General features: G+C 36.3%; 1 protein-coding gene across 1 annotated transcript; it reads right to left on the bottom strand.

Annotated features, from left to right (window-relative positions):
* Positions 1-8,544: 8,544 nt before the first annotated feature.
* LOC139848183 (protein trichome birefringence-like 2) lies at positions 8,545-11,862 on the bottom strand. The gene is made up of 5 exons (XM_071837911.1): positions 11,033-11,862; positions 9,907-10,099; positions 9,484-9,674; positions 9,215-9,373; positions 8,545-8,889 (listed from the first exon to the last, which is right to left on the bottom strand). Exons 1-5 carry the CDS (start codon positions 11,860-11,862, stop codon positions 8,547-8,549), a joined length of 1,716 nt encoding a protein of 571 aa, XP_071694012.1. The 3' UTR covers positions 8,545-8,546.
* Positions 11,863-14,155: the final 2,293 nt, after the last annotated feature.

Below are 14,155 nucleotides of genomic sequence, written 5' to 3' on the forward strand. Positions count from 1 at the left end.
AATACTTAAGGTCACTAAAGAATTTCTTACGTTTATGATGTGACCAACCTTTTTCTAAGAACCCCCAACCAAGTAATTAGCAACATCAACGAACCAAGGGTCTTCACACTCCTCCACCTTCATGAGATATTCATCGGGAAAATCATCATGAATAGTAGTCTCATCGAGAACCTCACGGGAGGGATTCTCAAGACGTAAAAGGTGATCGGCCGCTAAGTTCTCGGCACCCTTTTTATCCCGGATCTCAACATCGAATTCTTGCAAAAGCAAGATCCATCTACGCATTCGAGGTTTAGCATCCGGTTTGGCGAAAAGGTACTTTAGAGCAGAATGGTCCGTGAAGACTATAGTCTTAGATAAGAATAAGTAGGACCGAAACTTATCAAACAAAAAGACCACCGCAAGGAGCTCCTTTTCAGTGGTAGTATAATTCAATTGCGCTCCTTGCAAGGTCTTGCTTGCATAATAAATGGGTCAGAAATGTTTCTCAACCCTTTGGCCCAAAACAGAGCCAACAGCAAAGTCGGATGCATCACACATAAGCTTGAATGGAAGGGACCAATTCGGAGCAATTATGATAGGCACATTGATGAGTTTCTCCTTAAGAAGTTCGAATGCCTTTTAGCACTCTTCGAAGAAGTTCCAAGGTGTGTCCTTTTCAAGGAGTTTGTTCATCGGGTTAGCGATTTTGGAAAAATCCTTGATGAACCGCCAGTAAAAACCGGCGTGCCCGAGAAAACTCCGAACACCCTTAACATCGGTGGGAGGTGGAAGGTTCTTAATAGCCGTTACCTTTGTGGGATCCACCTCAACACCATTCCTATAAATCTTGTGCCCGAGGACTATGCCCCCTTGTACCATGAAATGGCACTTTTCCCAGTTAAGCACAAGATTAGATTTCTCACACCTTACCAACATCCGCTCTAAATTAAGAAGGCATGAATCGAAAGTGTCACCGAAAATCGAAAAGTCATCCATGAACACCTCCAAGCAATCTTCTATCATATCATAGAATATGGCCATCATGCACCTTTGAAAAGTGGCCGGAGCGTTACAAAGGCCAAAGGGCATGCGACGGTATGAGAATGTGCCATATGGGCACGTGAAGGTGGTTTTCTCTTGGTCCTCGGACGAGATAGGAATTAGAAAATAGCCCGAAAAACCATCAAGAAAACAATAAAAGCTGTTTTCCAATAACCTCTCTATCATTTGATCCATGACAGGTAACGGGAAGTGGTCTTTGCATGTGGCGTCGTTCAACTTACGATAGTCAATACAAACACGCCACCCCGTGACAGTCCGAGTGGAAATTAACTCGTTTTTATCATTGGTGGTAACAGTCATACCACCTTTCTTAGGTACACAGTGTACCAGGCTAATCCACGGACTGTCAGAAATTGGGTAAATTAGACCTGCATCAAGGAGTTTAATGATCTCTTTCTTCACGACATCTTGCATGTGCGGGTTCAACCTTCTTTGATGTTGCACCACAGGTTTGGAGTTATCCTCCATTAGAATTTTGTGTGTGCAATAGGAGGGACTAATACCCTTGATGTCATGAATTTTCCACGCAATGGCTGGTTTGTGGGCCTTTAGCATGGTCACAAGTTCAGTTTTCTGACCTGTAGTAAGAGAAGAAGAAATAATTACCGGGAGCTTAGATTCCTCCTGCAAATAAGCGTATTCCAAATGATCTGGAAGTGGCTTCAATTCTAACTCGGGAGGTTCTTCAATTGAAGACTTGCTCCGGTAATTCACATCACGTTCGAGTTCTTTGAACTCCTCCTCAGTCGGCTCATAGCCATTTTCCATCAAGGCGGTTAAAATATCCACCTCCTCAACCTGCAACTCCTCATCAATTTCAACCAAGGATCATTCTCCTGAACCCTGTAACTCTGGGAATTCTTGCAAAAACTCAGACTGGACATCCACAGTGTTAAGAAAATAACATGTATCATCAGCGTAGGCAGGGTATTTTAAAGCATGGTCGATTGAGAAAGTTGCATGCAAATCATCTATCCTAAGGGTCAACTGTTGGCCATAGACATCAATGATACATCTAGCCGTATTTAAAAATGGCCGACCCAAGATCAGTGGAATCCTTTCATCCACCTCCATATCCAAAACCACGAAATCGGCCGGAAAAACCAACGACCCGGTCTTAACTAGCATATTCTTGATAATTCCACGAGGGAATTTAATATAGCGGTCAGCCAGCTGTATAGCCATACGCGTTGGTTTCAACTCCCCGGGGTCTAGCTTTAAATAAATAGAATAAGGCATTAAATTAATGCTAGCCCCCAAATCTGCCAATGCCCTCATACAATCCAAATTACTAAGTAAATAAGGAATGGTAAAACTCCCAGGATCCTCAAGCTTCTCGAGAAGCTTGTTTGCTACAACCGCTGAGCATGCGGCATTCAACCTGACTGAAGACACGTTCTCCAGCTTTTTCCTGTTAGTTAGAAAGTCCTTAAGAAACCTTGCATACTTGGGCATACCTGCAATCACATCAATAAAAGGCAAATTTATATTAACTTTTTTAATCAAGTCCATGAACTTGGACTTTTCTGCCTCCAGCTTCTCCAATCTCTGCTTCCTCGGGAATGGGAGAGGTGGTTGATACTCTTTAACTACCGGTTTAGCAGCAACGGTTTCCGGTACCCTCATAACTTTCTCAATCACCTGTTCTGGCTCCTTTTCCCCCTCCGGTTCACTAACAACAACCGGTTCACTATCCTTAGCTAACGGCACTCGCAAATCATACTCATCGGGCTTTCGCGGTGGATCATATGCTAAACCACTTCAGGTGGTGATCGCGTTTAAGTGCCCATTCTTCGGGTTATTATCTGTCTTACTTGGTAACTCCCCCGGTTTCCTCTCATTATTCTGATTAGCAAGTTGACCAATTTGTTTCTCCAAATTCTGAATAGCTGCTTGTTGATTTTGAAACATTTGATCATTCTTCTCATTGTTTTGAGTAACCGTAGTAACAAGCTGAGTTTGAGACATCACAAGCTTTTCGATCATAGCTTCAAGGTTGGACTTTTTCTCTTCGGCTTGGGGTTTCTAAAAATACCTTGGAGCTTGCTGTTGATATCCTCTACTAGATCCTGGCTGGAACCTCGAACCTTGATTACCTTGAGGATTATAGGGATTGTTGAAATTCCTATTAAACTGCGCACTAGGGGTGTTCATCGGTTTAGTTAAAACCATTCAAACCGAATATCAAATCGAAACCAGACCAAAAAAATCCAAACCGAATGTATCAAATGGTTTTCGGATAGAGCGAAACCGAAAACCGAATTAAAATTTGGTTTTCGGTTCGGTTTTTGGTTGTGAAATTACTTAATTTGGTTAACCGAAAACCGAATATAAAACCGAATTCAATTTAGACATTATTAAATAAGTATATTAAGATATCAATATTATTGTATACATGTGTTAGATATATGATTTGAGTAGATAATTACCTTTTCAGGTCAAAGTTTGTTTACTCGATTTGAAATCCTATTTAAATTATTAATTCATATATTTTCTAATTTCTTTCTTTCTGCATTCTTATACATGTAACAAATTTAAATCGACTTTCTTTTGGTTATTGATTTTGTGTATTTTTTTTTATATAATATGTATTGTATTATGATATTTTGTAAGCTAATATATGCTTATTGTATTTTGTAAATTTGTATATATACGTACGTTCGATTTACATATTACTTTAGTATGATATATTACAAAGCTGATACAATAATGTTTATATATCTCGTAAGGAAAAAGTAAAAAATTGATTTTGAAAGTTGAATTCGGTTTTAACCGAAACCAAACCGAAAACCAAATTTGAATTCGGTTTGGTTTGGTTTTGGTTTTGATATTTACATTTCATTTTGGTTTGGTTTTCGGTTTTGATTTTTTAAGTTTCAAAACCGAAAAAACTGAACAGAATAATCCGAAAAACCAAAAACCAAACCGACGAACACCCCTACTGCGCACGTCCCTGAAACTGATTGTTGTTCTGCTGACTAATATAAGCGATCTCTTCTTTCTGGTTCATAGTCAAACCTGCATCACAATCTTTTCCTAAATGTAATCCCCCGCAAAACTCACAACCAACCTTAATACCATGCATGTCCTTTTCCAACTTCTCCAGGTGTCTACCAAATTTGTCTAACTTAGCATTAATAGACCCATAATCATCAAACGCACCAGTGGTTTCAGTTCTCTTAACTGACGCTGAACGGGTTGACTCATGATCTTGATGCCATTCGTGAGTGTAAGCAGCTTGCTTTTCAATAATCTCTAGTGCCTCTTCTTCTGTCTTATCCATTAAAGTACCACCTGCTGCTTGATCAATACTCTGGCGAGTTGGTATGTCACACCCCTTATAGAAAATCTTGACCTTTTGTAAATCATTCAACCCGTGTTGCGGACACGAGCGCAACATATTAGCATAACGGTCCCAAGCATCAAATAATGTCTCACTGCTCTTTTGCCTGAATTGTGAAATTTCTACTTGAAGTCTAGCAGCTCGAGACGCAGGGAAAAACACTGCTAAAAACTTATCCACCAAAACTTCCCAAGAGGTAATCGCTCCCTCTGGTTGCTTATCTAGCCATCTCTTAGCTTCTCCCTTAAGAGTCCAGGGAAAAAGCCTTGTCTTGATCGAATTATCGGCAACCTGATTCAGCTTGAACAAGTTGCACACATCATTGAAAACACGAAGATGCTCGTTAGCATCCTCACTATCCTTGCCATGGAATTGGCAATCCGTAGAAATCAAACTCAGAATTGGCCCTGTGATTTGGAAAGGCTGAGTGATGTTTGGCTGAGTAATCGAATTGCCTTGGCCAGCTCGGGTGGCCTTCAGCTTTTCTGCCATAGTCTGAGGACGAGGTGGTTGACCGGCCATTTCTTCAGTCTCGAATGTATCTAATGAAACGTAAGAGTCTTCTGCTTCGTGGATTTCAGGTGGTGTATCGGGCACCACAGTCTCAGCACTACTACCCAAATTAATTATATTATCACTTGAAGAAGCTGATGAATCCACTGTAGACTGTTGCTCTTGACTTAACACTCTGAATAACTCTCTTTCGGGTTCGTCAAACGGTTGAAAAATCAAAGAATTAGAAGAACGCGTATGTGGCATGCACTAGCTGTTATCTGCGAAATCACAACTAACAATTGATTAAACGCACCGATTCAACTGAGAATAAACGAAAAGAAATAATAAACTATTACTAAACTAAACTAAGAACAATTAGATAACAATCTTAATTTTCGACACGATTGTCCCCGGCAGCGGCGCCAAAAACTTGATGTGTGAAATCTAGTATATAATTTATCTCTGGAAAATTCCGGTTTAAAGATTACTACACACTAACGGGCAGTGTACCCGATCGTGTAATAGTATAAAATTGGTAATTCCGAAATCGTTCTAAGGACAGTTTAAACGTGAGAATTAAGATTGCAACTAATAAAAATAAACTAAGTTAATCTATGAAAATTTAAAGTACGAGATAATTTGTTTTGTGGCTATTTAACGATTAGCAAAATCAATGATAGATTAAAAGTAAAAGACAATATTTTTGTGTTTTTAAGTTTAAGCTTTAAAGCAAACCGACAAGTAAAAATAAGATAGTTGTAATCAAATAGGAGAACGGATGCTTGTCTAGACCTTTTACACCTAGTATTGGATGCATTTAGATTAAGCCCCAGTTATTATCTAACTAATGTGAATTATCTAGTCGGTTCACCTGGAATTCCCCAGCGCAAACACTTCAATTAAAATTACACGACACGGAATTCCCCGTAGCCTAAGACCTCCTAATTGTGACCAAATATCTCAACTGAAATGAAGACTCGAATCACAATTACACCAACTCTCGTTGCGTATAATTCACCCCGATTTCGTCTAGCCTTTTGAATCCAATTTACTCTCGTCTCCGAGTAAGCAAACAATCAATTAAGACAAACCAATTGTAAATTTATGTATTAAATTAATGAACTCTCGTCCTATCAAACAAATACACAACCAATTGAATCGAAAAGTCTAACTTTAATAAGAATCGTTCTTTAATTCAAACATTAAATCATCATTAATTAAAAGAATAACTGATAAGTAGCATCCAATACAAAGGTTTGTAAGTCTAGACAAACATTAAGTAACTTAGCCAATAACCATGGCAACAATAGAAATCAAAGTAATAAATAATAAAGAAAACATTGTTTGATAAGTAGAATCAACCTAACACGATGAATCTTGATTAGTGCTTGAATTGATCCTCGATAGCGGAATGATTAGAGCGTTAGAGTAACCTTGGAATTCCCCAAAAGTGCCCAAAAATCGCCCTAAGAGCTCCCAAAATCGGTTGTGTAAAGATTACCCTTGGAATAAAAAACTGCACCTTATTTATAGCAAATAAAAATCTGGCCGATCTATTCTGCGCGGCGCGCAAGTATGTGCGCGACGCGCATTTCCACATAAAACATGCTGCACGAAAATTTAAATTTCCTGATCTGTTTTGAAGTAGAACTGCGCGGTACGCATCCTTATGCTCGGCGCGCACCCCTGTATACAGCATTTCTCAACCGTTTTTACATATCACAAGTCTTGGTCTCGTCCCAAATCAACCAATAACACAGAAACTGCTGTAAACGCGCCATAAACTCCATAAAACACTCAATTAATCACTTCTCGGCCCTCAAATCATAATCTTCATAATAATCGCGAATAATAACCAAAACCGTATCCAATTGGACTAAAAATGACGGATATTGTCATGATAAATATATGAGAAATGTGCAATATCAGTCATTCTATGGGCTACCATGGCCAAATTGTGTTATGGACATTATTTTATGTATGAGATTACAATCCCGGTCTTTTATGCCTTCCGGTTACATTTTGTTGGTAGGTTCTTTGTTAATGGCCTTGAATTTAAATACGTTTCTATGCCTTTCTTTAATGCCATTGATTGGCCCTGACTTTCTTGTAGGAGAAACTTTTACTATAATTTTGGGTTGTCTTTTCTGAGTATCTAATAACCTTCTTGCTTTGCACAATTGATTCTATAACTCACCATAGCAAGCTAAGATGTTTTGTCTGAGTCGTTACTAACAACCGATCAATTAACGCTGAAAAGTCTCATTAGCGGGGGTACTATAGATAGATCATAACTCCATTAATTGAATAGTTCTCTAAAATGTTTAATCATTCAGCATTCAGTGCATTTGTTTGTGACAAATGAATGACAATTAATATTGAACTATTCAACATTATGTGTTGCACCATTCAAAGTTGAAATGTGTTAATCATTCAGCACATCCACCTTCTTTAATGTCATTCTTAGATTATATTACAAACCCTTATCAAACAACTATATTTTTCTATGTGTTCATTTACAAGGTTTTAGAATTTATTAAGAATGAGCATGTTATTGTCGTTTAGAATTAAGTTCAGTTAAAACTTTTGAATTATTCAGATTTTAAATCATTCATCAAAATGATGAAGACCCAAAAGGAAAATAGAACCAAAAGGCATATAGAGAAAATAAGTTCAACCCACAAACAAGAACCAAAATGAAAGAAAACCCGGGCTAAACGACAAACTAAAAGCGAAAACCAACAACCAAATGTAAACAAAACCACAACCATACAAAAAGGGCCCGTAAACAAGAAATGACTTTGAATAATAACCATTTTCAACCTTAGCATAACCGAAGCAGAGCGCAACAAGAACAAACAAACAAAACATCTTATTATGCTGAAAAACTATTCCATAATCGAGAAAGCCACGGTTTCTTTGGATGAGTCCATCAAGCTTGATCAATGGGAATTTGGTCTAGAAGATAATATTTACATCAGCATTGGATTGCAGGAACAGTGTAAGCATATCCTTAATATTATACTTATATATCCTTATTCCTTATTACCTCAAGTTGTTTTATCAGTGTCTATCTTCCAGTGTTCTTTCACATGATGAATTTTTACATTGCTGTAAACCATGGTAATAAACTGAAAAGATGGATATGTGTATAATTTTGGTGTGAATCTTCCACTCCCAGCTTGATTTTAACTATAAGTACAATTTAACCATGACAATTTTCATGTGCAGAGTATTAGTGCGAAGTAATAAAACCAATTGCTACTCAAGATTTAATTTTTCTGCAAACGAGAGACATTTATCTGTTTTGTAAAACTACTAAGCATTTTGTAATATTTGACTGTGATACTCATAACTTAGTATCATTCTTAGCATACAACTCTCAAGAATTAAAATCTGAACTAAAATCAGAGTATCACTTTTAACCAGGAGCATCACACCAAATTTTTTAACTAAAATCTGAGTATCATTTATAAAAACTCTAATTATTAGTCATAATAGAACACTTCTAGTTCTTTCTCCTCATAACTTAAAAACTATTATTATCACACTAAAAGCCACAAACATTAAGCTACCCACTTGTTAGCATTACTAAAAACACATCTAATTCTTTCAAACTATTAAAGAAAAAACCTGAAACTTAGGTACAATTTCACACCAAATTTCAGCTTCTCCAAGTTCCTTTTCCGATTTTCAATAAAGATGCATATAACAACTCGTTCCAAGAATCCGGTACACCAGGTAAGCACCAATGGCTGCAATCTTGTGCGTGCTCTGTTGAATTTTGTTCCTTTAAGATATTGTACTTCGTTCTGTAAATCGACGGGTGGCCATCTTTTCTGTAATCCGTAAGCCGACTAATGTTGAGATATATAACCGGAGTTTTCATCACACGCATCACATTGTCCAAAGCTCGCATCTTTGATGGGTAGCGGGTTAAGTGACTCGTATTGAAGATGGGTTCGGTTTCTTTGTGACACTGTCCACCTGAATTCCACTGCCCACCCCTGCAAATAAGTATCATATGCTTAAAGACTTTGACTTTAGCGGTCAAACCTAGAATCCTTCATATGATAAGTTCGAGTGAATTTTCATATAAAGTTTAGAAGCCTTTTTTTCTATGTGATGCTTATTGTACACTTTAATGAATTATCATAACTTCTAAAATACAAGGATTTTTTCTAACGACAACCTTAAGGAATGTCGTTAATGAGCTCAAAACGAGGGTTGTAGTTAGAAGAATCCAAAAAAGAAATGTTGGGTTTGAAATGAAACTTTTAGTTGAAGTCCAATTAATTTGATAACCTATAAGATGCATGAGGTTGTGATTACCAAAAATGAGTAACCGAATAGCCTCTAAAGATAACTTGAGTTTTTCGGCTGTCAATGTTTTTATCGACCCATTTGGCCCACGTAGAAAGAGCCCTGGTGTATGCGTCAAGAGCCTTAAGTCTTGGGTAAACATGGTTGCCTTCCTGATAATAATCTTCCCTGTTACCATTCACAAAAAAAATGAATTTTTATCGCTTTAATGTAGTTTTATGATATGGCATTAGCGAAAATATATTATATAATATATAATTCAAAGTAATGATTTTTACCCTCGGGAAGTTTTCTCGTGAGTCCACCAATGTCCGGTGTTGAAGATCAATATATCAGCATCTTGATACATCGAAGTTGTACGGTCCATTAAGTCCAATCTTAGTGTTTCAAAAGAACCATTTATACCTTTAAAAGATGATTCTCTAACTAGAAATGGAGAGCTTACAAAATCCACTGTGCAGTTATAATCCTACACAGATAATCATGACTTAACTCATTAGACAAACTCCAAAGTAGTTTGACTTTCAAGGTCAAATTGACAAAGTTTCACACTCCAAATTGGTATGAAATTTTAATTAACAACTAACAACCACATACAGACCAAAACTGATGCTGCAATTAACAAAATTGGAGCTACTTGAAAGCCACAAAAAAAAAATTTGAATTCACTAGATATGAACTAAAAAAAGTTGGAAACTTGCCTCGAATCTGAAAGCGTAAATTCCTTTTTTCTTGAATTCACTTTTTCCAGAAACTTCATAAACCCTTTTCTTGTTCTTGAGAGAATTTCGCAGAATGCAAACAAGTGACTCCCACATGTTCCTATTTAAAGAATCTCCAACAAAAACCATTTTCTTCCCTCTCAGTCGTTCCAAAAAATCCGTTGCATTCATACTGATCGAAAAACCATCATAGAAATAGACTTTAAGGACCAATCTCAGAAAGTTAAATAAGTATAACTAGATAATATAACAACCTGTGTTTTAGTGTATTCAACTATATAGCAAAAACACTTTCAAATAACAACCTGTGTTTTAGTGTATCCAACTATATAGCAAAAACACTTTTAGTAAACAAGAGTCAATCTGCGTCATTTGATCATGGAAATCATAGTTTTCCAATATAGATCAGATAACTACTATGGAGTGTTGTACAATATAAATTCAAAGATTTTGCTAACAATCGTTAACATGCTTTATACTATTGTACAATTGATAACCACCGGTTAAAAGGTAAGTGATAACCACTATGTACAAAGGTTTGACTTTTTTTGGCAAAAATAACGCAAAATCTTAGAGAAACGAAAATGTTTTTTAAAAGAAAATATTCTCAACCAAAGGATACAAAGGAAGATCGTAGTGGCTCGAACCTAGAAAGTGAGAAAGAGCTATAACTATTTCAACCAATGTACAGACAGTGGTTTGATGCATGTTAACAAAATCCTTAATTCAATACTAACTTCCTTCAGATATATGGGCTGCACTGACTAATATTAACTTTATTTGCCAATTTAGCATACTAGATACTTAGAGTATATCTGGTCTGTGCATCACTATTGAACTCAAAGAAAAACTGCAGTCAGATACTCATTGAATAACTTAATCTCAGCCTTAATCTTAATTAAATATAACAAAAGTCAAACATATAACCAACTGACTATTTTAAGTCAAAGATTTATAAGTATGCAATACATCAAACCAAAACTACTACCAGAAAGCCTGTAAAATTAGCATGCAAACTACAATTCCTTTAGCATTTAACATCATTATCATACAATCGTAAAATGCACAAAAATAAAGTTTAAAAATAAGAAATTAAGATGATTACCTGGGGATTTCACATCCAAATGGCTGCCACCTCCATTTCAAAAACTTACTATCTGGCCTCTTATTAAGATGACAATTAAAATCTTTATCTACAAAAGGACATGAACCAGCCGGATAATATGGTTTCGTATCATCTCTCACCCATCTTCCATCAAATATATCACATTCTTCAAAAGCACTACCAAAATTCCCCAAATTCTGAGAAATTTTAATGCGATCACTCTTGTTTCTTGAATCCAATTTCGCATCTAAACCATCTGATTTCGCACTCACATTAACAATTTCTTGACCAATTGACACTTTCCCTTCACTAGGGTTCACTGTAATTGCACTAAAGGTTCCATTTTTAACATCATTTTTAACTTTTATCAATTGGGTATCCTTAAAGTCAACACCTTTTGCACTAACTCCATTAAAGCATCCATTTTTACCATCACCAGTTGAATTCCCAAAATGGGTATTACCTTTTTCATCGATACCCAAATACTTCAAACTAATATCTTCATTAGACCCATTTGATTTAGCCCTACTTTCACTAACCAAATTAATCTTAGGCTTTTGTTCTAATTGTGTGTTGTTTTCTATAAATATTGACGTTCTGCTAAAAGATAAAGACCAAGCAATAAGAGAACTATTATTATTACTAACATCATACCCTTGATAAAAAAGTTTATCTGAATTAGGATTCTTGAAATAAAAATTAGAAAATAAAATAAATAAAATTATAAAAACTGAAATAAACCCTAACCCAAATCTTGAAACAACCTTCTTCCTTGGTGATGCACAATTCGGAAAGTGATCCATGATTGCAACAATTTTCTTTAGGTTCATTGTTTATGCCAACAATAAACCCTAAAGAACCCTAAAAAGGACTTTAATTCCAAGAAACACACACTATGTCGGTGTTTGTGTGTGAAAACCAAGAAAAAAGCATAAAGTTTCAAACTTTACAAATGTAAATAAGACAATGTTGTTCAAAACAAATGAATCTTAAAAAGAATGAAACAAGGTTGTGTGTTTGAGAAGGTTTTTGTGTTGGAGACAAATTTGCAGAATGCAGGAGTAGAGATAGGTGTTTGTGCAAAATCCAGACTGCATGCGAAAAGGGAGTGAGGATGAAATTACAAAATTAGCCCCGAAATAGTTGCATATAAACACGATGTGTAACAGAATTGTTAAATTGAGTACATAAATTTCGTTAACTACATCTTCGAGGATCTTGATTTACGGCGTAAATGTTTGTTACAGTATTTATTTTGCAAGTTATATCCACAAGAGATTTTCAAACATCCGGAAATAAGGGTAATTAGTATATTTACATACGTTTATCTTTTAATTAAAGTGTTCTCAATTTACATTTTACATTTATTAATTAATTGATTGTCTTTAATACGTGAAAGACGTTAATAATTAGGAATGTGTATATTTATACTTTAATTAAGGGAATTAGTTAACGTTATTTAATAAAAGTTAATTTCGATATCAATAACAATAACAAGTTAACAACTAGTCTAGTGTTGAATGATGTGACATGCACAATCATATTTATAACTTACTATTTTTTTCCAAAGTCGGAAACCCGATCATTAAACCATTCCGAAGTGCACACTGACCGGGTATGAATCCTGAACAGATTCGGAAGAAAAAACCCCGAGAGATTAATTTAGAGGATGACTTGAACGAGGCTTGAACTCACGATCTCAAACTCTGCCCCAAACACAAGGAATCAGAATACCACTCGGCTAAAAGCTTTTAGAAATTATTATGACCCAACAAGACAAATGATTTAAGTCAATCACTCACCCACAAAAGAAATAGCTAAACCATGAAACAATAAATAAAAACATAAAATGAAGCGAGATTTAACGTGGTTATATCTCAACTTCAAAACGCGGAGAACAATTTGTTCCACGAGCGCAAACTAGAGATTTTTTTCTTACAATTCCGTGCACATAAGTTACAGGTACATAGGATGTATTTATAGAGCTACAACTAAGACGAATTAGACTCAAACGTGGACTCCTAATCGTGCTCCAATTCTGGCCTCCCAGGGCCACTTTCGCGATCGCGAAGGCCTCTCCCTTTAAATCTCGCGATCGCGAGTTATCATCAGACAGGAACTCCTAATTTACTTCGAACACGAACTGGCATTTGTTTCCTTGTTTGATTCGAACTTTACACTCCAACAATTTCTCACTTGAAGGAAACATTAAACAACCTTCACCAACCTGCCAACAATGTTTGTACAAACCCAATAACTCTACACTAACCGATTTAACAACTCCTTTTAATACCACCGAGTAAGCTACTCGAATCACGCCACACTTCCATCGTTAACCTACAAGTAAGTGAAGTCTTTCGACACCAAAAACACTGTTGAGCGATAAACCAGTCTCATAGTTACTAGCTTGGGCCATCTCAGTGTCTTTCACCACCATCTTCATAAACTTAGAAGATCGTCTTCTTACACTAGAAGACCAATTGAAGTATGCAACTCTTCAATTATAGGATTCCTTCATGAGACAATATCGATCTAGACACGTTCAATCCTGAACCCGCATTGCAATGATCACTCGTACAATAGCATCCTCGTATATCTATGATTTCCTTTACCAACAATAAGAAAACCCCAACATACGCCTTTATAGACCATTTATCAAAGTACCCTAGTGAGAACCGAATCACCACCTTGAAATCTACCACATTTTTTCAACTTTTCGCTTTCTCATTGGTACATAACCTCCTCATAGTGCTAAGGTGTTTGATTAAATGTCTGAAAGAAAACATTGATTATGACATGCAGGCGGGAGCAAGAGGCACCTTGCGTCCCCGGGAACCAATGTCGCAAGAGGCACTTTGCGTCCTTAGGGAGCAAGGTCGCAAAGAGTCATCTTGCGTCCTTGCGCCTTGCCCGGGCAAATTTTCAACTTTTTTTATGGGTTTTGAGTCAAAAAATTTAGACAAAATTAAGGGTGTGCTTGGTTTGAGTTGAGTAATGGGAATGTTAATGGTAATAGGAATACTAAGGTAATGGAATGGATATACCCATTACATTAGTCATGCTGGGTTTAAACGCTATAATGAACAAAAGATTTTTTTTATTACATAAAAGATTATTGATGTC

This window comes from Rutidosis leptorrhynchoides, chromosome 5 (assembly GCF_046630445.1).
Source record: "Rutidosis leptorrhynchoides isolate AG116_Rl617_1_P2 chromosome 5, CSIRO_AGI_Rlap_v1, whole genome shotgun sequence".
NCBI lineage: Eukaryota > Viridiplantae > Streptophyta > Magnoliopsida > Asterales > Asteraceae > Rutidosis > Rutidosis leptorrhynchoides.